The 27,296-nt window shown below is 35.1% G+C and overlaps 1 protein-coding gene and 1 long non-coding RNA gene across 2 annotated transcripts; both read right to left on the bottom strand.

Annotated features, from left to right (window-relative positions):
* Positions 1-3: 3 nt before the first annotated feature.
* Positions 4-22,903, bottom strand: kif20a (kinesin family member 20A). Its single transcript, XM_073824792.1, has 19 exons — positions 22,765-22,903; positions 21,537-21,720; positions 19,775-19,897; positions 19,555-19,674; positions 19,336-19,474; positions 17,599-17,774; positions 15,676-15,781; positions 15,227-15,439; positions 13,269-13,380; positions 13,073-13,147; positions 12,837-12,980; positions 10,743-10,911; positions 10,504-10,656; positions 8,029-8,168; positions 7,829-7,931; positions 5,729-5,978; positions 5,565-5,656; positions 3,049-3,186; positions 4-1,466 (listed from the first exon to the last, which is right to left on the bottom strand). Exons 2-19 carry the CDS (start codon positions 21,708-21,710, stop codon positions 1,131-1,133), a joined length of 2,763 nt encoding a protein of 920 aa, XP_073680893.1. The 5' UTR covers positions 21,711-21,720; positions 22,765-22,903; the 3' UTR covers positions 4-1,130.
* Positions 22,904-23,733: 830 nt separating this feature from the next.
* LOC141293115 (uncharacterized) lies at positions 23,734-27,226 on the bottom strand. The gene is made up of 3 exons (XR_012340642.1): positions 27,146-27,226; positions 26,816-26,960; positions 23,734-25,488 (listed from the first exon to the last, which is right to left on the bottom strand). It is a non-coding gene; the product is annotated as an uncharacterized lncRNA (long non-coding RNA).
* Positions 27,227-27,296: the final 70 nt, after the last annotated feature.

The following is a 27,296-nucleotide window of genomic DNA, read 5'->3' as shown; positions in this document are numbered from 1 at the left end:
TGTTTTATTACAAAACGCAGCCGTTGTAGGTTTGATTATACAGTGGACAGACATTCAAAAGTGACTGACAAACAAACATCTCGAACTACAACAACATTCCCAAACTCATGCAAAATGTGCAAATGCAGCCAATGTAGTGAGAAAATCTGCAATTGGCCCTTAAAGGAGTTCGCTTTCAGAACAAAAATTTAGAGATGACTTACTCACCCCTTTGTCAGCCAAGATGTTCATATCTTTTTTTTTTAATCATAAAGAAATTGCTTTTTGAGCAATATAGTGGACTTCTATGGTTCTCGAGTTTGAATTTCAAAAACACAGCTTTAAAAGACTCTAAATGATCTCAGCCGAGGAAAGAAAGGTCTTTTCTAGCAAAACAATTAATCATTTTCTTAAAAAAAAAAAAAAAATTATATAATTTAACTTAAATGCTAATCTATTTTAGCTGTGTGTACTGTGTTTAGAGATTAAAAAGTATATAAACTGTAAATGTTTTTAGAAAATAACCCATCTTGTCACTAGATAAGACCCTTCTTTCCTCAGCTGGGATCATTTAGAGCTCTTTGAAGCTGCATTTCGGAAGTTCAAACTCAGGGAACCATAAAAGTCCACTATATGGACACAAATCCTGAAAATGTTTTCCTCAAAAGACAATTTCTTTACCACTGAGGAAAGAAAGACATGAACGTTTCAGATGACAAGGGGGTGAATACATTATCTGCAAATTTTGGTTCTGAAGTTGAACAAAAGACCTATTTTGGTGACAATAACACTGAATTCTTATAAAAATCACACTCTGAAACAAAGCAGCAACCATGAAAGATTTTAAAGATGCATAAAATACATTTGGAAAACAAATGGAATGCAGGTTACGATTTGGAATCAATACTTTCATATTGCTCTGTTGTTTTGATTTGGTTTGCAATATACAAAAAAAAATTAAAACAGCATATAGGGAAAATAAACCTGCTAAATGCTCTCTGAAGGACAGTATCACAATAGAAACCCTTGAACTATAAAATGTGTTTAGGTAATAAAAATAAGCCCATTTGTGCCAAACAGCCACTTGATTATATTAAAGACAGAAACATAAAAACTGCAAAGGTATAAAAGCTCTTAGTTGTCGGTGGATGCTAATATTTGAATCTGAGCTGTACTGGAGTGGACGGAGGAGACGGCTGGCGTGAGCGTAACACGCGGGAGTACGGTGTGTCGGCGTCGGGCCGCTGTCGGGTCTGTCTGGAGGGCGTGCGTGTGGGGAAGAGCGAGCGGAAGAAGGGGCGTTTCTCAGGAGGCTGGTTCTCCACGTAAGCCACGGCCACTCCGCAGCCTCTCTTCTTGCAGGAGCCGGACGCGGCGGGCGCTGGAGGAGGCTGGATGCTCTGGAGCTGTGCCAGGAGCTCATCTTTCCTGCGCAGGTCTGCTTTGACCAACTGTAGACTGGTGTGCAGCTCCACCAGCATCTGATCCTACAGACGGAAAATGGAAGGGAGAAGGTGGCCAACGGGGTTAAGACAGGCCAGAGGGAAAATAAATGGTTAATTTAGTTCTTTTGAAATCACACCCATTAGATTAGAAGAAAATCAGGTCAGAAACATGAAGATGCGGGTTTAGAATAACAAACAGCGTTGTTAGTAGTTTAGAGGAAGGGATGCATGTGAATCTTGTGCATCATTCTCATGTCATTTAGTGAATGTGTTCAATCTAAACCAGTGATGAAGGAGTTAAAGAGAGAATACAGGAGGAAACACAGAAGAGGAGACGTTGGTGTGACTGAATAACAGACTGAATAAATATAAAAATAAATGCTATTTTTCTCACTATGCAAGGGATAATCCACAACTAGCTGTGCATTTAATGAATTTAACAAAGGCAAAGAAACAACAGATGCGATTGCATTAAAATATAAACCCATGTACAGTTTCACCTTGCAGAATCTGCAAAACAAGAGGGATCATACAAAATGCATGTTATTTTTTATTTAGTTCTGACCTGAATAAGACATTTCACATAAAAGACTGTTAACATAGTCCACAAGAGAAAACAGTAGTTGAATTTATAAAAATGACCCTGTTCGAAAGTTTACATCCCCTTGATTTGTTTCCTGAATGATCCACAGCGGTGTTTTTGTTTAGTGATAGTTGTTCATGAGTCCCTTGTTTGTCCTGAACAGTTAAACTGTCTGCTGTTCTTCAGAAAAATCCTTCAGCTTCCACAAATTCTTGGGTTTTCCAGCATTTTTGTGTATTTGAACCCTTTCCAACAATGACAGTGTGAAAAGATGGATCTCAAAATCATACAGAGGACAACTGAGGGACTCATATGCAACTATTACATAGTGGGGGTGAAAACTTTTGGAATTTGAAGATCAGGGTAAATTTAACTTATTTTGTCTTCTGAGACAACAAGTATCTTCTGTAGCTTCTGAATGGTAGTACTAAATAAAAATAAAAATATGAAATGAAGGGAAATTAAGAAAAAAAACTACACATCTCAATTCTGTTCAAAAGTTTTCACCCTCTGCTGTTAATGCATGTTTTTCCTTCTGGAGCATCAGTGAGTGTTTGAATCTTCTGTAATAGTTGCATATGAGTCCCTCAGTTGTCCTCAGTGTGAAAAGATGGATCCCAAAATCACACAGTCATTGTTGGAAAGGGTTCAAATACACAAAAATGTTAGAAAACCAAATTATTTGTGGGAGCTGAAGGATTTTTCTGAAGAACAGCAGACAGTTTAACTGTTCAGGACAAACAAGAGACTCATGAACAACTATCACTAAACAAAAACACAGCTGTGGATCATTCAGAGAACAATCAAGGGGATGAAAACTTTTGAACAGAGTCACTATTTTCTCTTGTGGACTATATGTAAACATCTTTAATGTGAAATCTCTTATTCAGGTCAGTACTAAATAAACAATAACATGCATTTTGTATGATCCTCTTATTTTGCTAAAATAATGAACATTTTGCAGATTCTGCAAGGGGGATGTAAACGTTTGTCTTGAGCCGTACGTGAAGTGACAGGTTTGTGGTGTAACGGTGTTGTTACCTGTTTGGCGAGTCTGCTGTCCGCTGAGGAGAGAGCGTTTCTCAGTTTCTCTCCATCAGTGTTGCGGCAGCACGCTCGCTCTCCAGACTGCAGCTTCTCTCCCAACATCTGGAGCTCCATCCGCAGCTGCTTTAGGTTCTACACAACACACACAAACACCATCCCATGACATACTCTGCATTTCTCCTTCAATAAAACCATGAGTTTATTATTAGAACACATGCCAATAAATCAAGTAGAGGATTTGACCCTGGAGGAACAAACTGGAGAATCTTCAACACTTATTAGCACTTCAGAGTTTGAAAATACAACTTTCAACCAATTGCTATTACTTTAATTAATTTTACAAAAAATAGCCCAAGGTTTGAATCAATCTGTTGTTATTTTCCAGTCTAAAGATTCTTAACCCTCTGGGCCTCTTCGGTCATTTTTGACCGAAAATTTTTATGTTTTGAATTTTTAAAAATCGTAGCTTCATCAGAATGAGATGACACTTGGTGACTTTTGTTGCATTAGCTATGTGAGTACAAAAAAAAAAAAAAAAATCAGTGACATGATTCGGATATGTTAAAGGGTCAAAAAAAAAAAAGATAGTCACACTTGGCTCCTTCGCGGTCAAAAATGACCGACATAGGAAATGAATGGGAAATACGAAAAAATTTGATAATTCAGATAATCTTTTGGTAATACAAGCTACAAATGAGCAACTGTGCTGAAAAGAAGTGTTCAGCAAGCAAGGACTGACACTCTAAAATAACAAAAGTACAGAACTGACACGCACGCACGCACGCACACAGAAATAAGCAGAAAAATGCAAAACCTGATATTTATCCAATCAAAAAAAATATCTAAACCTTGCCAAAATGTATCTTTTAGAATGTCTGAATATATTTCTAAATGCAAAGCCTAATAAAATGAAGAAACAGTAAAAAGAAAAAAACAATAGGAATCCCAAAGCCCCTGTATATATGTATATAGGGAGATACAGGAGTTTACATGGCATTACACAAGTTTTTATTTTTTATGCCACTAGATGGTGCAATTTTCACTTTAAAAAACTGGATTTTAAATGCTTTTACTCTATTTTAATGTGAAATGTTGTATTTATTGAAAAATAATATAGACATAATTAAAAAATATAATATAAAATATAATTCTACTGGGAAAAAACTACTCATTAAAACTGTATAAATATTGCATAGATTCACAAAAAAATGCTCAAAATTCTAAATAATAATTACAAAATATTATTAAACAAAAATGTATTTAATTGATTTTCCTGAAGAAAAAAAAAAAAAAAAAAAGTTACTTTTTAAGGCTTCGGTCACTTTTGACCGCGAGGGAGCCAAGTGTGACCCCTTAATGAGGAGGCCCAGAGGGTTAAATCAACATGTATTGGAGAAGCAAAATTTGTAAGATAAGTCTTCATGTTTTCTGTGAAACTGATCAAAATGAAGTGAGTTTAGGTTGAAAACAAAAACAATGATCTGCTAATGGGCTCAATTCAAGGGGAAAACAAGTTTTCATTTCCCAAAATGACAGATATTTGTTCTCGTTTTGAAGCAGAACAATTTTGTTTAATTTCACAGTAAACAAAACTTTATTCTGCATCTGCCATATATATATCTGTACTGGAAAACAATACAAAAATACTGAGGAAGATATTCATTTTTTTCTACTGTACGCAATATTTAACGCCATGACTTTATGAATTTAAGAATTTCTGCTCTGATTTAAGACTTTTTTAAAACCTGGAGAAACCTTGTGAGGCTATGTATGTATAACCATGTAGGCAATGCTATATGTGACCCTGGAGCACAGAACCAGTCTTCAGTAGCACAGCTATATTTGTAGCAATAGCCAAAAATACATTGCATGGGTCAAAACTATCAATATTTCTTTGATGCCAAAAATCATTAGGAAATTAAGATCATGTTCCATGAAGATATTTAGTAAATTTCAAACTGTAAATATATCAAAATGTAATTAATTAGTAATATGCATTGCTAAGAACTTCATTTGGACAACTTTAAAGATGATTTTCTCAATATTTTGATGTTTTTTGCACCCTCAGATTGCAGATTTTCAAATAGGATAGGACAATATTTGGCTGAGATACAACTAACAATATTTTTTTTTTATTATTTATTCAACTTTCAGAAGATGCATAAATCTCAATTTTAAAAAAAATGGACCCTCATGACTGGTTTTGTGGTGCAGGGTCACATGCAAGCAAACATTACAATCTAAAAACAAAAATGCTTTTTAAAGCACAAGTTAAATTCACTAAACTAAGAGTATAAAATAAATTAACTAAAAGCAAATAAATGAGACCAAAAGCACAGACTAATTGTATTAGTCTATTTTGACTACTCACTTGTAGGTTTCTAATTGTACATATAATCCAACAACAAATATTTGAGCAAAATGTCTACTTTAGTCAGAATGACTGTGTTCTGTCTGCAATATAGCACTCAGTCCTACTAGTTCATCCAATGAGAAGCAGAAGCACTGACCCTCTGTCCCTCCTGTAGTTTGCGCTCAGCTGTGGTGGCCAGGGTTCCTGTGGAGCCCGTCATTGGCTGGTTCTCCTGGAAACGCTTCAGTTCTGAACAGGAATGAGTATTTAGTTGTAGAAAAACGCAGTTGTATTTATCTTTCCATCTCATTTCCATCTTACCGAGTGTCTTCAGGTGCAGTTCTGTCTGTTTCAGGTCCAGTTCAGCTCTGCACTGCTCCAGCTCGGCTCTACACTGCATGAGCTCCACGTTCTCCTGATATGTGTCTCGCTTGTGTGTCGAAGCCAAACGCCGTGAGCGCCGTGGAGCGCTGGCATCAGTCAGAGGAGGGAAAATGGGAGCTGGGCCGACTTGACCCTCTTCCTTCTCCTTCAGAGCAGCTGTGAGCTCTCGGATCTCCTCATCTCGCTCCTGCAAGAAAACAGAAAAAGCACTGTCAGAAACTCACATTACGTACATAGTAATAACTGAGTTCTGGAAACAAAAGTCTTTACTCGGTTGAGCAAAAAAAAAAAAAAAAAAAAAAAAAAAAAAAAATTATATATATATATATATATATATATATATGACCCTGGACCACAAAACCAGTCATATGGTAAAATTTGACAAAACTGAGATATATACATCATATGAGGGTGCAAAAAATCTAAATCCTGAGAAAATCACCTTTAAAGTTGTCCAAATTAAGTTCTTAACAATGCATATTACTAATCAAAAATTACATTTTGATATATTTACAGTAGGAATTTTACAAAAAATCTTCATGGAACATGATCTTTACTTAATTTCCTAATGATTTTTGACATAAAAGAAAAATCAATAATTTTGACCCATGCAATGTATTTTTGGCTATTGCTACAAATATACCCCAGCGACTTAAGACTGCTTTTGTGGTCCAGAGTCATATACACATATATATATATATATAACAAAATATTAAATATTCCAGGGTTCCCACTCATTTTCAATTTCAAAATTCCATACTTTTCTAGACTCAAATGTCCAAACCTCTCAGTAGATTTTCAGACCATACTTAACAGAAATAGTTAATATAGCAAAATTTTAGCCTTATATTTGGTATCTAGTCATCTGTAAATATTTGTATTATTTTTTAATTGATTCTCAAATTGACAACATACAAAGTCACCAAAAAAAAAAAAAACACACCTTTACATGCACATAGACATGCCCTTGAAAAACTATTACACAATTTTTTGCATACTTATGCATTACAATTTCTAGATTTATATAACGCATTTCCTTTGCACATCCCTATAAATATAATAAAAAGCATGGATGAACATGAATTAACCGATCTACTTGCTCAAAATTTGACTTTTCTTATTGTATTACCACTAATATCAAGGCATAAAGTCCCATTTAACATGATTTTAACATGAACATAATTGGCTAATGACACAAAATTAGCCAAAGTTCAAAGTTCAGGTCTAGAAAAAAAAAAAGAGTGCTACCTTGAGGCTATATAATACAGTACTAAGAATATTGTGAGAAGAAACTCAAAATGCTTATATCCTGCAGTTTGCAAAAATCAAAAAGTGCATATTTGACAGTCACTAAAGAATCACTAAACAGCTACCATGAAATCTCATTTCTTGTACAATAAATTTATTTTCATTAAATTCTTACTTTTTCTATTATTACAAAACTAAATAGGAAAATACAAATACTTTTCACCCGGAAAATACTTAAATCTAATTCCATACTTTTCCAAACCCCGTAGGAACCCTGATATTCACAATTAACTATGTTCAACAAAATGCTAAGTAAATCATTGTTATTTTTCAGGATTCAAAGATGAACAGAAAGTTCAAAAGAATAACATTTAAAAAAAAAAAAAAAAAAAAAATGCATCACGGTTTCCACAAAAATGTTGTGCAGCACAACTGTTTTCAACATAATAATAATCAGAAATGTTTCTTAAACAGCAAATCAGTATTTTAGAAAGATTTCTGAAGAATCGTGTGACACTGAAGACTGGAGTAATGATGCTGAAACTTTAGCTTCGATTACAGGAATAAATTACATTAACACAGATCCACATAGCTATTTTAAACTAATATTTTACAATTTACTGTATTTTGATTAAATAAATCAAGCTTTAGTAAGCAAAAGAAACATTTCAAAAAACAAATCCCACTGACAATCTTTCAAACAGCAGTAATCGATCTGATGTTAATATCAGGTGTATAGAGGGTTATGGCTGAACTGTCAGATTGACAGATGGCTGTATCATCACTGACCTCCAGCTCTTGGCTGTAATATTTCTTCAGGCTGTTCTTCAAGTTGTTAATTTTGTTCTCGCATCTCTTCTCCATCAGATCCCGCTCGGATTCCAGCGTCTCGCTGCACAAGGAAAGGAACTTAAACATTCGGATGTACCACAACAACATACAAGATATATGCATTCATTTCTTTATCCTCAGAAGCACTAGTGAGGTACCTGAAGTCGTCCTGCATGCGGTTGATGACCTCCATCATCTCAGAGCAGACCTCCTCTCGAACCGTGGCCTCCAGCTCCTCTTTCTCCTGCCGCTGACGCAGCACCTCACGCTTCAGGATTTCAATGGCCTTCAGCAGCGACTGCAAAACAACCACAATACAGCAAATTACACCACAGAAGACGCTTTGTAACACACTTTCATAGCATTCACATGAAAAGAGTTCCTACACATTTTCCAGACCTCTCAGTAGAATTTCAGACCATATTTAACCCTTGTGCATTCAAAAAAAAAAAAAGTTACACATAGGTGCAAAATGGACAAATGTACATGTCCAAAAACGGTCATAAAAATATGATTAATATTTTTTTCCACTTTCACTGATGTCGATTTTTTAACCAGCATCTGTTCTACACATGTGTGACCTTATGTAGCACGGGTATATTTGTAGCAATAGCCAAAAATACATTGTATGGGTCAAAATGATCTATTTTTCTTCTATGCCAAAAATCATTAGCATATTAAGTAAAGATCATAAATATATCAAAACTTGATTTTTGATTAGTAATAAGCATTGCTAAGAACTTCATTTGGACAACTTTTAAGGCGATTTTCTCAATATTTCGATTTTTTTCAAGTTAATTTTCAGAATTTTAACCCTTTAAATGCTGGTTTGTTTGCATAATGCCAAATGCCAATTGAAAAATAGTAGTTAATTTCCATATACTAAATGCTAAGCACTTTTTTTTTTCTTTGCTTATTAGCTTCTTTGGTGTGTCAATGAAGAACAACAACATTCATTTTGAGGCATTTATATTTTTTATGTAGTATCAGATTTTTTTTTTTTAACTAACACAGGTCCACAATGGACAAAAATGTCCATGTCATAGAAATGTTATATCTTAATATTTTTTTCCACTTTCACTGACTGTTGTTTTTTTTTAATCAGCATCTCTTCTATTCAGAATTACCAAACATTCATTCATTGTCAGGATTGTAATGCTTTAAAAGCTGGTTTCTTTACATAAATAACATTTACATAATGAGTATTTCTTTTATATGCCAAATTTTCAAAAAAATGGCACAATCTAGTAAAAAATGGTAAAAATGTCAAATGTGAAGCCTTGCTGATAGAATGAATGCCTTTTAGCAAATATTGCATCGTTTTATAGACAAATATCCTTGGGTTCAAAAATTGCAGTTTTAATGGGTTTCAATGTGGACATTTTTGTCCTTAAGGTCCTGAGTGTGAGTATTTTTTGTACAAAGGGTAAAATTGATTTTTTTGAAGGAAATGAGGGTGAAATATTAAAATTTCAATGGAAATACACACCTAAGCCAAGATTTATGCAGTTGGCATTAACACAGACACACTTATCACAAAACAAAACTGAAATGGACAAAAATGTTGAACAAGGGTTAACATAAATGGTTCATAGAGCATTATTTTTAGCTTTATATAGTACAGTCATCTGCACACAAGAAACTTTTTGTGCCATGGGATTTTTTTTGCAAAACGCATGACAATATCTAGTTTTATATAACCTTTTTCTTTGTGCATCACTGCCATCTTACTATGAATGAAACAAGAGCATAGATGCACATGAATTAACAGATTCAGCTGTGTTCTGACTTTGACTTCTTGCACATATGTGACCCTGGACCACAAAACCAGTCTTAAGTCGCTGGGGTATATTTGTAGCAATAGCCAAAAATACATTGCATGGGTCAAAATTATTGATTTTTCTTTTATGCCAAAAATCATTAAGAAATTAAGTAAAGTTCATGTTCCATGAAGATTTTTTGTAAAATTCCTACCGTAAACCTATCAAAATGTAATTTTTGATTTGTAATATGCATTGTTAAGAACCTAATTTGGACAACTTTAAAGGTGATTTTCTCATTCTTTTTGATTTTCTTGCATCCTCAGATTTCTGATTTCAAATAGATGTATCTCAGCCAAATATTGTCCTATCCTAACAAACCATAATCAATAGAAAGCTTATTTATTGAGCCTTCATATGATGTATATATCTCAGTTTTGTCAAATTTAACGTTATGACTGGTTTTGTGGTCCAGGGTCACATATATTGTCATTAAATTCTTACTTAAAATAAATAAACTGGGGAAAAAGTCTGGAAACACAAATACTTTTCCATACTCTCTTTTGTCCATATTTTTCCAAACCCTGTACATAGTCATCAACACTGCTGGATAGTAACTGAATACATGTAACATCTGAATTACGTAATCAGATTCCTATAATAAAGTACTTGAAATTAGATTGGATGATTTTTATATCAATATGGTATGAAATTATCCTGTTTAAAATCAAAGTGAGAAATGAGTTAAGTGAAAAGTAATCTGATTATATGACCTAAAATGTATAATGTAATAATCATATTGCAAACTACAATTTGTGTCATGTCATTTTGAATCAGCAGTCTTTCATCATCATCAAATAAAACCGTATTTACTTCAGGATCAAACATGGTGATGTCTCCTTCCTCGTCACTCTCTTCCTCCTCGTCCTCCTCCAGTAGCGTGGTGTCGTTGTGATGAGCCGGTTGATCCCGAAGCAGCGACAGGATGTAGGCCACACGCGTCTTACTGCACGGGCCGTGCACCAGCTGACAGAACGGAGAGATGCGTGTGAATGGAGAACGTTGTTTGGTGCCCAAAAGAGGAAGAATATAAGGGTTTGTCATGTGGTTACCTGTGTGGCGATGGCAGAGAACTTGAGCGCTTGGAGCGTCTCGTCGTAGGTGGAGGCACAAGGGTTAATGTTGACCACCATGCAGGAGCGCCCATGACCACAGAAGAAACTCTGCAGGACTCTGGTTAACTTGCTGTCTCTGAACGGAACCACCAGCGGAGGACGAGACCTGTGGCAACCACAGTATAAATTAGGACTGTCGCGATTCATCGAGTCTAATCTACTATTTGATTTTTAAAAATCCTTGATTTAATTTGAGTCGAGTAACCGGCAAAATACCGGAAGTGGTGCATTTCACAGACGAGAATCTATGAAACACATTACGTTTAACTGTTTTCCAAAGTTGCATTATATATCAAACCCATTTAAAAATCACAATTGCGAATTCACAAACGCTACGTTTCTGATATATAAATATATATTCGAAGTTTAATATACACTACCAGCCACACTCTCAAACATCTCTGCGTGTTGTTGTGAGTTTGGGTTTGTTATAACGTTCATCTGGGAACGCAACATGCACCATTTCATCAGATTTGTAAGGTAAATCATTTATAAACCCATGCAAACTCAGGAGAACACATCAATATCTTTCTCATTAAGTTAAGTGTTAATCGCGATTTCAAAATAAAAGTTTAAAGCCTTACTCTGAGTTTGATGTTTTGATGCACACATATTAAGTTACTGTGGCTTTAGCATTTCTGTGGTAAAGACATGGCCAAATATTAAAGATTAAGCGGACATTTGAATTAAATGTAGTTTAGTGGATATTAAACAAGGATTAGATCGAGCAGTGAAGTGTAAAAATCAGGCTGTTGGCACCCCCTGCAGGCCTTTGTTGTAATGTCTAATGTCTGTTTATAACATGTATTTTAACAGTTTTGTGCAATAAAACCCATCATTTATTTTTTTTACTAATTATTATCATCTCATTGCTATTAAATATGTATTTTAAGTCATTTTAAAAGCTATTGTTTACTTACATCCGTTTTTATTACCACAAAAAAATTAAAAAATAATTAAAAAAAATTATAGGGCCCTATGAAATCCATTTTATTTCCAAATAAAAATTTTTCCGATTTAATTTTTATATACTCTGATTTAATGGTCAAATTCTTTTTTTTAATTATTATTATTAAAAAGCCTATTAAATTGAGTTTTATTTTTTTACCAAATTCTTTTCCATTACTTCTCCATTTAATGGTTCCATTAAATTTAAATAATCAAAAACATCTCCAATTAATAAATTTTATTAAAAAAATATATATATTCTTAAGTAAAATTCTTGATTTTTTGAGGGGAATTAGTCATTTAGATTCATCGATTAATTGATAAATTAAGTTAATAAATTAAATCAATTGATAGATTAAGGGGGAGACACTGCACTGCATCTGACAAGTTTGAGATCTTGGGCTTTGTTCTTCATAAAGTGTTTTTTCAGACTAGTGCAAAGGAAACATCCACATTTTTACACTGTTAAGCGTTTCTTTCATAGCACTTAATCTCTGTCAATAGATTTCAATTACAATACATTATTAAAAGCTGTTCTCTCGAAATGAGTTTATTCTCCTACACTGAGCCATAAATCTCCACTTCAGTAGCACTTACACACACCACACTTTACATTTATATTCCTGTCTATATCCTGAAGGTTTTTACAGAGGGATTTGTTCATATACAATTTGCAAAAATGGTCAATACATGGTTTTCGGTCCGTTCAAAGTTTTTTCTGAATTACGCAATGACAAAATGAGAAACCCCAAATCCCCTCAGTAAAAACATTTGACTCTAATGTAAAAAAAAAAAATTAAAAAGAATTTTGAAACGGACTTCATCCAGTGTTTAGATTTTTGTACTAGAAATGTATGCAATTTAGCTTATATTTCATTTAATAATGGATCATTTGCATATTTTTAACATTTTAGAAAACGTGTAATGCAAAAAAGTTTGCAATTATCAATGTAATCAGGCGATAACTATTTTTTTTTACCCTATTCACCTGCAGTGTCTCGTCTTAATCAATATAAAAACAGTTGTTAGCGGCAGCTGTTGGTCATCAGTGGACACTAATGCTCCTAATAGAGTCACACTCACTTGTTGGTCTGGTTGTGTCTGAGAGCAGTGATGCAGCGGCCCAGCGTCAGCAGAGAAGTGTTGATGTTGTTTGCCTCTTTCATTCTCTCGCCGTTCTGCTGGGCTTTACAGCGCTCAGATCCTGCCAAATCACACACAGAGAGCCTGACGGGACAAAACAACAGAGTTCAGTCCAGCACAGCTATTACAACAAATGTCATTTACGAAGAAGTGAACTATAATGTGGACGGACTTACTCGCTGATTCTAGTCACCTGTCCCAGCGCTGCTTGTGGTTTGACGTGAAGAACACGGATAGTAAAGATGCTATGGCTAAAAATGGCAAAAAAATAAAAACACATTATTATAATTACCAGCTATTATGTGAATTCACATTGAGATGACTGAAATTCCCAGCATGACTCATGCTGCTCCGATGGCGTTTATCAGGTACCTGCGGCTGGAGTTGTGGTTTAGATGAGTGCTGGCAAAACTCTGGTTGCGTTGTCCAGCTTTAAGCACTTTCCAGGCCTCTTCTGCACTTTGCACCTGAATCCATGTCAGATCTAATGCAAGGACATGCATGATTAAATATCATTAAAATTGAAACATTTTATAAAGTTAAGAGGATATTAATACATATTTAAATTAGTAAACTGAAAATGGCATTTCTGTTTCGTTTTCAGGGTTTCTGCAGGATATTTAAGCTCAAATTTAAGACTTAAGACCTGCACAAATAAAATCAATACCATATGAGTGAGGTAGGGCAATGTCTATAATACCACATTAAACTAAAATAACAGTAAAAGGCACAATTTATAGTTCAGATACAAGTTTTCACAAAAACAAAAAGTTTAACAAAAAGTTATAAAATGATAAACGTTACATTTTAGCCTATAAACCATTTCAAAAGTCAAAAGTATTAATTATTATATTAATTTAACCCTTTAAACTGGTTTTATTACTAGTTTACTTCACCATATTACAAATAAATTCTAATCTAACAGTGACAAACTATATATTTTTGGAAAGGTATAAGACTCCTAAACAGATATTTCACCATTTTTTTTGTGTTACAAATTATGCAGGAAAAGTAATAGATTCATTTATGACAAGAGTGCACCTCAAAAATCTATATCATAACAGAAGTTATTTTTGACCTTCATCACAAAAAGACTTTCTTTGTTGCCTTTTTGCCTATTACGCTTTGGAAATGATAAGATATTATATATCAGTTGAAAACTTAACCTCAAAATCCTTTGAAAACCCTTTTAAAATCAGACATTGCATTAAAACGAACATCAAAATCATACTACAAAATGTTTTTGTTCATGAATTATAAACAATCAAGTTTGCATTTTCACATCCATGTTCAAAAATGGGAGTGACAGTTAAAGGGTTAAACAATTATTATATCAATTAAATAGCATAAATTAGGGGTGTACGATATTGACATCTCAATCATTTTCTTGGATTTTATCGATAACAGTAATTAGACAATATTTTGCTAAGTGTGTTATTGTGCTGATATCTTAAGGACTGCCGCGGACTATATTCTGTGTGGTTCACAGTAGTGATGGAAATTAATCATTTCCAACAAGTTTTAAGGGCATTTTTACCTTTAAACCATTTTTTTCTAAAAGTGCCCCATCTTAAGAGTCAAAGTCTTGCATTTGATTTCTGTCTTGTTTATTTAATGAAATCATAGCCTTTTGAAGTTCATTTGTCACATTAAGCCATAATCGCAATTCTGGTCTTTCCGTCCCCAAATTTAAGACCTCTTAAAATCATTAAGACTTTTAAGACCTTAAATTTGATACAACTAAACTTAAAGGAACACTCCACTTTTTCTTTGGAAATAGGCTCATTCTCCAACTCCCCGAGTTAATAAGTTGATTTTTACCTTTTTGAAATCCATTCAGCCGTTCTCCTGCAGGCGGAGTATTATCAGAAATGAGTTCCCAGCTAGTTTAGCATTTGCACATGTGCTGCGTGGTATTACTGCTCCTGCTTCAGCCTTATTACTGCAGCAAACTTCCTTGACTATTACGCCGGAATGGAAGTGTAGTTCCTAATCTTATCAGCCTAGAAAATTGAAGCTTTGCATTTCCGCCGGTCTTAGCACACGATATAACTACAGAAGAGTCAAGTTTTAAATAGGACAAATATGGAAACTCGTTGGTCATTTTTGAACGCGATGCTATTGGTCTAATAGGATTCAATGATCTATGCTAAGCTATGCTAAAAGTGATATCGCCAGAACAGGAGAACGGCTGAATGGATTTCAAAACGGTAAAAATCAACTTATTAACTCGAGGGGAGTTGGAGAATGAGCCTATTTCCAAAAAAAAGTGGAGTGTTCCTTTAAGAATTTCTAAAACCCAGCGGAAACCCTGTGTTTGTGATTCTTACCCTTTACATAAGGATTTCCGTGTTTGTCATCGCTGAGGCGTAGTGTGGCTCTCTTGTGGGACTGAAGTGAAGGTGGAGAATCCAGGAGATCGTAAAGAAACTCATTGTAGATCTCATAAAACGAGACCCAGACTGAGAACTGCACACCCTCCTCAAGATCCTCCCCACCGCTGAGACACAGACCATTCGCCTCCAAACAAACACCATCTGAGTCTGGAGAACAAACACACATCTGCTCAGAAGTAGTTTTATGTCAGGATTAGGGTTCAGTCACATTTACCAAATTCAGCATTCAAAAATTTCAAACAAAACAAAGCCACTTGTTATAAACAGAATGGTCTCTTTAAGTAGCCTAACATAGCAGTATTCAGTATTCACTCAATCACAGTCTGGGCTGAGTGTGAATAATTCTGCCAGTGTATCTCAGGGTGGAAGTCAGAGATCCTCACCCTCCAGCTGTGTTGCGATGTGACTGGTGGCTGAGAGTCCGCTGATGCCGCTGTCCCAGGATAAAACTCCTCGCAGCCTGGACTGATGTCCACCTGAGCTCTCGTCCTGAACAAAACAAAACAATTAGAGATGATCCTTGAAAACCTAAAACTCCTGAAGGACAACTGGAATTAATTAGTAGAAACACTGAATTGCCAATGGCCTCTGACAAATATGCATTCACACATTGCTACTAGGGATGTAACAAAATCAAAATCTTACAAAATGATAATACTGTGAAATTAAGTCCACAATATGATATTTACTGTGATATAAAAATAAATAAATAAATATAATTAAGACTTGAGGGGAAAAAATGAAAATGTTGTACATTTTAAAGGTTAAATTCTATTATTTAATGCACTTTGAGAGTTCAAAATTAAGAGCTCCAAACCATGTTCTTAAGAAAACGCAAGTCACAAAAAAATCTGAAACAAGTAAATTGACTTTTAAGAGGGCTAAACCCTCTTTTTAGTGGTGGTATACTGTCTCAGTCTAAATTACATTCACACTGGTGTTTTAGGAAGCCTAACAAAATAGAATATAACAATAATAACAATAACAAAATTTATATTATTAATAATTCCTATGACAATAATAGCCCTATTGCAAAACACTTGCACTGTAAAATAAATGAAAGTAAATATTTCATATGTATATAAATTTATTTTTACACTACAGCAGGAAAATTACAATACTCCTTTCCTAATTTCTACACTTGAAAGAGATGTTTTTCATTTGGACTGCAGTAACGTTACCCATTCATATTGCACTTTTAAGCTTTTATTTTGATGGAAAACTCCAGCTTCACTAAAAACAGGCTTACAAAAATGTGTCTCACTAAAATGCTACTAAAATGCTGTAATTACCTGCCCATTAAAATGTTGGGAATTACGCAAATGTGAATTCACTGTAAACAGCTGTTCTGAGCTGCGAAATCACCGGATCACAAGCTGATCGCAGCGAAAACAGACTTGATGAAGGGATTAAGCCATATTGTGCTTTCAGTTTTAGTTTGACAGATACTGTGCCAAAGTATAATGGCCCATAACACAACTTTAAAGACCTTTTATGTTAGAATATTTTAAAACTAGACACTTTTTGCCCTGAAGACCTGACTTATATTGTTTAAAAAGTGCCATAGAATGCATTGAAACAATATTTTAAGTTGTTCTCTGATATCTACATAGAAGGTATATGGCATAGGAAAGAGCAAAAATTCTCCAGAAACGGTTTAACAAGTCCATTTACAACCCTAGGATTTGTCAATGGAATGAAATGGTCTGTTACTGCCTTATCTGGAAGGTTCATGAATATTAATGATGAGCTCTGCTCTGATTGGCTGTTTCACAGAGCTGCTCATCTCAATAGCTCGCACATGGAGGCAATATATATCTAATTACGGAGCTCTAGCCGCTTTAAATATGCAGTTTGAATCTCTCCGTTTATGTGGTAAGTGAAATCTTATGTACTGCAATGTAACAGGCTACCGCTAGCATTAAGTGTCCCTTCAGTGGCTCGCCTTATTTTACTGATGTACTGATGTTAATGATGATTGGGCGATGCAAATGTTGGGGGCGTAACCATTAACAATCGCAGGGCTATTGCGTAATAGTCTGTGTTATGTTAGAATTGACCTATTTTTCAGTGGTTTTGCAAACACCAGATTTATATGAGGAGGAAAAAATGGTGGTGTTTGAGACTCATGGGATGTCATGTCCATGTACTGAACTATTATTATTTAACTATGCCAAGGTAAATACAGTTTTCCATTCTACGGCACCTTTAAACTATCGTCATGTGACATGATAAAATCGAGACAGTTTTCCTATCAAAAGTTCTATCAAAAAATGCTTGACTGACAGATGTTTCTATCATCTTACCTCTTTTAGCAAAGCATCACGACGCACTTCCTCAGCACGGACCTCTCTGGAGTCCAGTTTACGGACCTCCTGGCTCAGTACAGGCTTGAGGTCCATGGCGGAGTACAGCCGTCCCGACAGCTTCAGAAACACAGAGACTAACGCTCGCGGCAGCAGACCCGCCTCTCCGCCTGCACCTGTTGAATCAAAGCAAATCTAGACGTTAACGACCCATCCAGCTCTACAGAAACATAGGGCTGCTCGATTTCGGCCAAAAAATCATAATCACGATTATTTAAACGACTATGACAGGTTCCAAAATTTTATATATTGATTAATTTAAAGATAGAAATACAGCGAGAAAAAGATACAAATTGAAAGAACTTGTAAAACAAAAATAATGAATACTTTTATGCAAGTCTAAAGTAGTCTAACAATACTACAGAAATTGAATGTAATTATTTGAATGTAAAATAAAACAGCGTCTTCACTGTAATAGTTAAAGGATGACTATTGCCAAAATGCAACCTGGGCTGTTTTTTTTCCCTGTAAACGAGACAAACTTATACCTAAAAGCATAATTACGACAAACGAGCCGTTTCTGAGATTGACCGTGATTTAGTTTTGTGGTCAATGGCCGGTGAATGGGAGAACTAGGGGCGTAACTTTGAGCGCATCAAAATCCATATTTCTACAACACTAAGAAGACTCGACACACCATGAAACTTTGCTGGAAGTATGGCCTGGGTCTCTACACATGAACTCCAGCATTGAGAACATTGTTTGTGTACACAGAGTTTACTAAAAAGAAAGGTTTTGAACAACTCACTTTCACTGTTTGAGTTTCCGCTGCCAGTCAAGAAGTGTCCATCTCCAAATGCGAATGAATGGACTCCATAGGACGAAATATTAGGCTTATATGAGGCTCTTTTTACAACTAGAAGGTTAATATTGTTTCTTACTTGCGACAAAACAACAAATCATTTTATTTATTATTATTTTTTTATTTATCCTTTATTTTACCAGGAAAGTCCCATTGAGATACAAAATCTCTTCTTCCAGGGAGTCCTGGCCAAGTATGGCAGCAAAAAAAAAGCTAATTAGCCGTGCATTTATATGGAAATATGCTTTAGGAACTATCCATCCTCGCATTCGGAGATGGACACTTCTTGACTGGCAGTGGAAACTCAAACAGTGAAAGTGAGTTGTTCAAAAACTTTCTTTTTAGTAAACTCTGTGTACACAAACAATGTTCTCAATGCTGGAGTTCATGTGTAGAGACCCAGGCCATACTTCCAGCAAAGTTTCATGGTGTGTTGAGCCTTCTTAGTGTTGTAGAAATATAGATTTTGATGCTCTCAAAGTTATGCCCCTAGTACTCCCATAGCATTTGCTTGAGCTAAAAGATATCTTTACATGTCTGTGTTCTGCTCCGTCTCTGAGCGCATACACAAAACAGCTCAAGTTTTCCTACACGCTATTAAAAACACAACACCAAAAAAAAAATTAAATCAAGCACATCCCATTTTATGAAAGTCACGTTACATGATTTTGCTGATTTGCATGTGAAATTAGGCTTTTATAGAGTGGAAGTGCACCACTGGAAAGGGGGCAGAATGGGGCGCAATAATCGTTTTCGATTTCGATTACTGCATTTTCATGATCGTTTGAAGCAGAAATCGAAACAAAATTCCGATTAATTGCACAGCCCTACAGAAACGCATGCATTAAACCGAAGTGCTGAAATGGCCATCTTACCCTGTATGGTGTAGGTTTTACCAGAGTTGGTCACGCCGTAAGTGTAGAGGAGGCGGTTTTCTCCACGCAGAACATCTCGCACCATCTCCCGTATGGTGTGATCGTAAACCTCCTGCTGAGAGGTCTGTGGTCCAAAAATCTGCACGAACAAGAAAATCATGTGAAGGCACATCCAAGAAAAATCTTGGCAGTAAAACTATTTTGTGGTAGACGCATTACCTTTGTAAAGGTGAACTTGTGCAGGCTTTGAGCGACTCCTCTCTCTGCGCTCTTCATGTTGCGCGAGTCTTTGGGCGCTCGGAGAAGCAGACTATCCTCAGACTGCACATTCACACAACCCTGAAGAGCACAACAAAGACTTCATTGTTAGCCAAACAAGCCCTTCTATACCTGAAAAAAAAAAGAAAGTGTTTCACAAGAGAGTGTCAAATTCCTTCACCTGCTGCTCTCCTCGCTCTTTCTCTGCTTCAGTGAGAGGACGAATCCGCAGGAAAACCTTCAGCTTGTCTGATCCATCATCAGCGCTGCCTCTCCGGCTGACATCAGGCTTCATCTGCACAAGCTGAGAGATGAAAGACGCATTAACATCAGAGCCTGAGGTGCTAACCATTAAGCAAGCAGTTTGTGTTGACCAGAGGAAAATCACATTACTTATAGCTGTCTTTAGTGAATAGAATAATTGTGAGGGAGTTGCTTTTGGCAATGTGATAATCAGAGACATAAGAGCACACTGAACAAACACTAGCAACATTTCACCCACCAAAATAAATGTTTAACTTGAAGAAACCTACAGTATATAATATACTAATAGATTACTATTTTGCAGAATAGTACTATTAATATTTTCCAAAATAGTAATAAGACAAATAAAACATTACTTTTACCCTTTCATTTCACGCTTTGTTTAACAGTAAACCTCTGCCACATTTTGCTTGCCGAAAAATAAAGGAAGTTGCATTTTTATGCATTTATTTAATTACTAAAGCTTTTGACAAATTTATATTAAATCATAAGACAGATAACAAATATTAAACATAATAGGGCTGTTTTATTGTTAATTTTCTTAAAATGTAATTATTTCTATAGTGATTACTGCATAGATACTAGTCACTAACATTTCAATAGTGAAAAATAGCTACACCATTGCTAAAATTCTTACTAGTAATGACTAAAATATACTACTAATAAAAAGTGTTAAAGGATTTCTCCACTTGCAGAATAAAAACTTTTTGATAATTTAGCTACCACTATGTCATCCAAGATATTCAAGTCTTTCTTTCTTCAGTCACAAAGATATTACATCTTTTGAGGAAAAAACATTCCAGGATTTTTCTCCATGTAGTGGACGTCAATGGTGCTCAATGGATTGAAGATTAAAAATGCAGTTTTTCAATGGGCTCTAAATAGTCCCAGATGAGGGGAAAAAAAAAAGAGAGAGAGAGTCTCATCTAGCGAAACGATTGGTCTTTTTTTATTACAATTTATATACTTTTTAACCTCAAATGCTTGTCTTGTCTACGCATCGCAGAACTAGACAAGATCAGCATTCGAGGTTAAAAAGTATATCAATTGTAATTTTTTTTTTTGTTTTTTTTTTTAGAAAATATAATATAATTTTTGCTAGATAAGAACCTTATTTCTCAGCTGGGATCATTTAGAGTCCTTTAAAGCTGCATTTAAACTGCATTTTTATTCTTCAACCCATTGAGCACCATAGAAGTCCACTATTGGAGAAAAATCCTGGAATGTTTTCCTCAAAAAAAAAACGAATTTCTTTGCGACTGACGAAAGAAAGACATTAACATATTGGATGACATGGGGTGAGTAAATTATTAGGATTTTGGAAGTGAAGTAATGCTTTAAATTGTTGGCAATAACAAAATTACTGGAGCCAATGCTAACACAATACAAATATACGAGTCACAAGTAAAAATGGAAAAGTACTAGTCACATAACAGATTTAAGTGAATTTTAAGTGCACAAATATATTGCTACATGACGTGATAAACTGTCTTGTGCATATATTTTCAAAGCATTCCACGTTTGTAGTTTTATTAAAAGGACTTGAATTCTTGATTTCTGCACTACAGAATCATCTGACAATCAATAGTTTGTCTTACAGCTCTTAAGTTACCTTTGACAGCAACATAGATCTGTACCTGCAAATACAAACACTATCTGACAGCAGAAGTGTGTCATACCTCTTGAGTGGGTGTTTGTGGATCTGCAGCAGGAGTGATGACTGAGATGTCCGGCAGAGGAGACACAAAGCGCTGAGACTTCATGAAAGCTCCGATATCAGCAGCTGTGGACTCAAACACAGCCCTACATTCGTCCTCATCAGACAGAATCCCGCACGGAGACGCCAGAGCCATGACGACACACCTAGACATAATACATGCACAACATCAGGATAACGTTGCATGTTTAACCCTTGTGCAACCTTATGGACATTTTTGTCCATTTCAGTTGTGTTTTTCGTTAAAAGTGTACCTGTGTTAATGCCATCTGCATGAATTCTGACTCAGGTGTTTATTTTATTGAAATTTTAATATTTCATCCTTATTTCCTACCAAAAATCTATTTTACCCTCTGTACAAAAAAAATGCTCACACTCAGGACCTTAAGGACAAAAATGTCCAGATTGAAACCCATTAAAACTTTTTTTGACAATAAAGTAATACAATATTTGCTAACAGGCATTCATTCTATCAGCAAGGCTTCAAATTTTAACATTTTTACCATTCTTTACTAAATTGTGCCATTTTTTTTTTTTCAAATTTGGCATATACATTTTTTTTTTTAAATCTAACACTACATAAAAATATAAATGCCTCAAAATGAATGTTGTTGTTCTTCGTTGACACACCCAAGAATCTAATAAGCAAAGAAAATAATCTGCTTAGCATTTAGTTTATGGAAATTAACTATTTTTTTCATTAAAAAAACCCTGTTGCATTATGTAAACAAACCAGCATTCAAAAACTTATGTTTGGTATCTATGATTAGAACAGATACTGGTTAAAAAAATCGACATCAGTGAAAGTGGAAAAAATATTATTAAATCATATTTTTATAAGTTTTCGGACATGGACATTTTTGTCCATTTTGCACCTATATGTAACTTTTTTTACGCACAAGGGTTAATGTGAGGACGATAATGAATGAACAACTAACGTTAACGTTACTAAACACGATTCAGTCGGTTAGCCTGCTAACGTTAGCTGCACTTCAGCTCAAAGAAGTTGTTTTGTACTGACAGTTAAACAGTGACACTTTATGACATAGCTAGAAACAACATACAAGAACAAATAAACAACATTTCGACAGAATAATAGAGTTAATTTTAAAGAGCTGAAGTTGTTCGGCTCTTAGCAGCTAGCATCGCATATTCGAAAACACTCGTGTTATAAATATTCACACCTTTACCTTAATGATTTACGATGTCCTCCAAAGGAAAATACGATCCAAATGTAATTTTACAGTTATATGAGTGACTCCTAGAGTTAGGCTAGAATCAGAACTTATAATCTGGACACAGCAGTGGAACTAAACTAAACCTAACCTCATCTGTCCACCTGCAGAGCTCACTAACGGCTACTGAGACAACAACAAATTCGAACGCCGCGTTCAATGCGCTCCACCAATCACCGCGCACCTGAGCAACGCCTATCGACCAATCAGACGCGACGGAAGAAATATCTGGCTTTTGATTGGTCAACTTGCGGTGCATCCAGTCCATTTGGAGGTGTGGCCAGTGGTTTGTCTGGTATATTAAACGTCCAAATCTGAGCCACGTTTTTAACTGTATTTAAAATTAAAATCGGTTAAATTGTGTAGAGTTTAATGAATGTTAACCCCGCCAAATTACTACAGTGTGATACTATGTGACGCAGAGTGTTACAGTCGGTTACAGTTAGATGTTTCCAACACAGTGAGATTTAAGTTACATTTCATAGCAACATTGCTACTGAGATCAGTGAAGGTCAAAAATATTGAAATGAGAAATGACTTTCTCTATGATTACAACTTGCTTCTTTTAGGGCAGTCTTCTACACCAACTATATACCAAATGTGTCTTGACTTTTTCAGCTAAGACATGCCACATTAGCATTATTAGTAAGTTTGTATAGATCATGCTCATGCTGCAGCTGTCCATAGGTGGGTAAAAATAAAAAGGTTATGCCATAAAAAAAAAAAGATGTCTCCAAAACACACCCAGTCACGTGTCTTGCATTCGCTTGCTTTGCTTCTCTTTGCTTTGGATACAGTCAAAGAAACACCACCTGTGTTTTACAACCTGTCTTAAGGGGAAAATATCAAATAATGACGACAACGCGTCAAATGGATTAAAGAGTGAAATAACACTTTATAATAGTATTTAATGTGATTAAAATGTAGAAATATGAAGCATATGTTATTTTCATAAATTGTAAATAAAGTGTTTAATCCTTGTGCAACCTTAGCCAAGCATTCACATAATGTCAATCTGATCAAATGCACATCAACATTCTTCAGCTTGGGCTAAACACATCATTTTTGCTTGGTTGGAACAGAAGCTACGCTAGTTGAAACACAACTTGTTTAGATTTATGGCTTTGGTTTTCTATCAATTTCTGAGATCAAAATGTTTTATAAAATATATATTTTCTATACAAATTAGCATAAATCATTTTCATAAACTTTTTTGGTTAAAATTTTGGTTAAAATTTTTTTACAACTTTCTAAACCTCACAACTTTTTCAACAATAATCTGCCAAGGGTTTTCTTTAAAATGAAACCAAACTTAATTCTATGACATGGACATTTTTGTCCTCTCTAAACCTAAGTGTAACTTTTTTAAATTGATGCACAAGGGTTAAAGTTTTAAAATGGTACAAAATAGTAAGTACCAGCACTAATACAATGTTGAGTTTTTGTCCAAACTGTCAAACATTTAAATGTTTAAAGTATGTTGGATCAGGACATGGGTGGAGTCTGTGAAACTGAACCAACATTTGAAGTTGATCACAAGTTCATGCAAGTATTTATCCATGTTGAATGCTGAGTGCCTGTTCCCTCATTTTTTAAAGCATTATGGGCGTTTCAGCCACGACCTGATTTGCTGATCTACTCAGGGCCAGGTTCATGGGTGGGTCGTCATGATTTTAGGAAGTCAGGAAAAGGTTTTGAAACGCCCATCCGGATTGTAGTTCTGCATGCACACTCCCAGAAAGCAAACAACCGCTTAAACAATGTTACATCAACACCAACTGCATTGAATTTATGTTACAAAGTGACATTGGTTCAACACCTTTGCACCAGCAATTAATTTTGAAACAATTTTGAATTAAAAAAATGTTATGTTGTTGATTGTACATCAATGTTGTCAAATCAATATTGAAATGAAAAACAACAACTCATTGACCAGCAACATGACCAGCATAAACCAGCAAAGGACCAGCTAAAACCAGCATCCCAGCACCAAAACCTAACCAGATATGCTGTTTTTTTTTCAGCAGGGAGCTTATTTATTCAGCTTTTGGATGGTGTATAAATCTCAATTTCAAAAAATTGATCCTTTATGGCTGATTTTGTGGTCCAAGGTCACCTATCTATCTATCTATCTATCTATCTATCTATCTATCTATCTATCTATCTATGCAATGGACAGACACTGGTAAATAAACTGAACAAACAGATGTATTTATAATAGTTTGTCTCCTCTGTCTCTGGTGCACAGTTGGGTTTGTTCTTCGCTGCTTCCTCTTCCTCTATCTGTTCCTACTTTTTGACCAGTCCATCGATATATCTGAAGCTTTTTGCCACAAAGTCTTTAATCTCCTCCTGTTTTCCTGCTGTGTTTGTCAGTGTTGATGTTGAGCCGCTGCGCGGAGGGAAGGGCGCCTGACTCCGGACCACAGAGTTGGGGATGAATCCGTCAGGAGCGATCGGCCAGATGATCTTCGGGCGGTTCGGCTGCTTTATGTCCGGCAGTTTGATCGGTGGAGGCGGAGGAGGATCTGTTTGTTTGACCGTTTTCGGTGTCGGGCCCGGTGGCTGTTTTCTGCAGCAGCTCCCCCGCTGAGATCGCATCCCATCCGCCGCTGAAAACTTTTTGACGCCCTTGCTAACATCCGACCTCTTGTTCTTGCTCATGTTCAAACGTTTTCTCTGACCATAAATAAATACAAATAAATAATAGCCAGTTTAGTCCGTGAACTTAAGCAAGTGTTTAAAAGTAAACAAGACGTTTAAAAAACACTAGCAAAGACTAAATGCTCTGTTGCAGGACACTAATGGCCATTACGGCGAGACACTGCAGGTGAATAGGGTAAAAAAAATACATTGATAAATGCAAAATTATTTTGTATTACACGTTTTCTAAAATTTTGGGTTTAAATGTGCAAATGAGCAATTATTTAATTAAATATGTGTGCTAATTTGCATACATTACTAGTACAAAAATCTAAACACTGGATGAAGTCAGTTTTTAAATTCTTGTTTAAATTTTTTAACATGTTAGAGGGATTTTAGGATCTCATTTAGTCATGCCATAATTCAGAAAAAAAACTTAAAACAGACAGGACACACTATATATATATATATATATATATATATATATATATATATATATATATATATATATATATATATGTTTTTTTTTTTTTTTTTTTTTTTTACCATTTTGGTGAATAAAGTGTTGTATAAAATCAAGCTAAAAATATATGAACAAATCACTCTGTAAAAACCTTCAGGATATAGGAATACGTATGTAAAGTTGTAAAGTTTGTAAAGTTGTAAAGTAAAGTTTGGTGTGTCTAAGTGCTACTGAAGTGGAGATTTATGGAGAAAAAAACTCTTGGCCTTAAAAAATATGTATTGTAATTGAAATCTATTGACACAAATAGATAAAGAGCTATAAATTAAACACTTAACAGGTTTTTGGGGGGTTTTCTTTCCACTAGTCTGAAAAAACACTTTATGAAACACCAAAAAGCCCAAAATATCAAACTCGATAAATACATGAATAAACAGCATTTTTGCCTGCAGTGTCTCTCTCCCCTTAAATAATTTAGAGCAAAACTCTGAAGCAATTAATATAATTATTTGTGTTTTTATATCCGTTTATATCAGTTTTTTTGCAATCTGTAATAGCGAATGACTATTAAATGATTTAAAACACTGAATGAAACCTTATTTTAATTGGTCAGTCTTTTGCAATATTTATAATAACCTGTCCCTTACAAAAATTAACAACAGTTTTACTACAAATACAACAAAAACAGCCTATAACAAGGTAACCACAAACATGGTTTTACACTAATCATCAGTGTAGGGGCAACGCATCGCAAGTAACGCGAGCAAAGTAATCAGATTACTTTTTAAGTAACTAGTAATGCGTTACTTCTTAAGTTGCAAGGAAATACTTTCTTTTATTGTTTCCCACTCAAAGGAGTAGTTCACTTTCAAAACAAAAATGTACAGATAATGTACTCACCCCTTGTCATCCAAGATGTTCATGTCTTTCTTTCTTCAGTCGTAAAGAAATCATTTTGAGGAAAACTTTTCAGGATTTCTCTCCATATAGTGGACTTCAATGGTGCGCACGAGTTTGAACTTCCAAAATGCAGCTTCAAAGGGCTCTAAACGATCCCAGCCGAGGAAGAAGGGTCTTACAAATAGCATAATAAATCACAAAAGAGAGTATTTTAATCCAAAATACATGATTAAATGATAACGAAGACAGACTGTGAGGATTCTTCTATTTTTCTGCATGCTGCATTGCCAGTGAATGATAATATAAGACACACACCGGCCACTTAATTACCTTAGTCTTTTGGTCTAGATGTCTGAGGTTTTATTTGATAGGTTTGATGACTTTATTGTTCTTCTACAACACAGAGAAAGAATCTGGGACAAATGCGAGAGACAAATGTGTGGGACATGTGCGTGACTTCAGTCCCGTCTGATTGGTGTCT

The sequence above is a fragment of the Garra rufa genome, chromosome 19, assembly GCF_049309525.1.
Source record: "Garra rufa chromosome 19, GarRuf1.0, whole genome shotgun sequence".
Classification (NCBI taxonomy): domain Eukaryota; kingdom Metazoa; phylum Chordata; class Actinopteri; order Cypriniformes; family Cyprinidae; genus Garra; species Garra rufa.
This window is presented reverse-complemented; position numbering and strand designations above follow the sequence as displayed.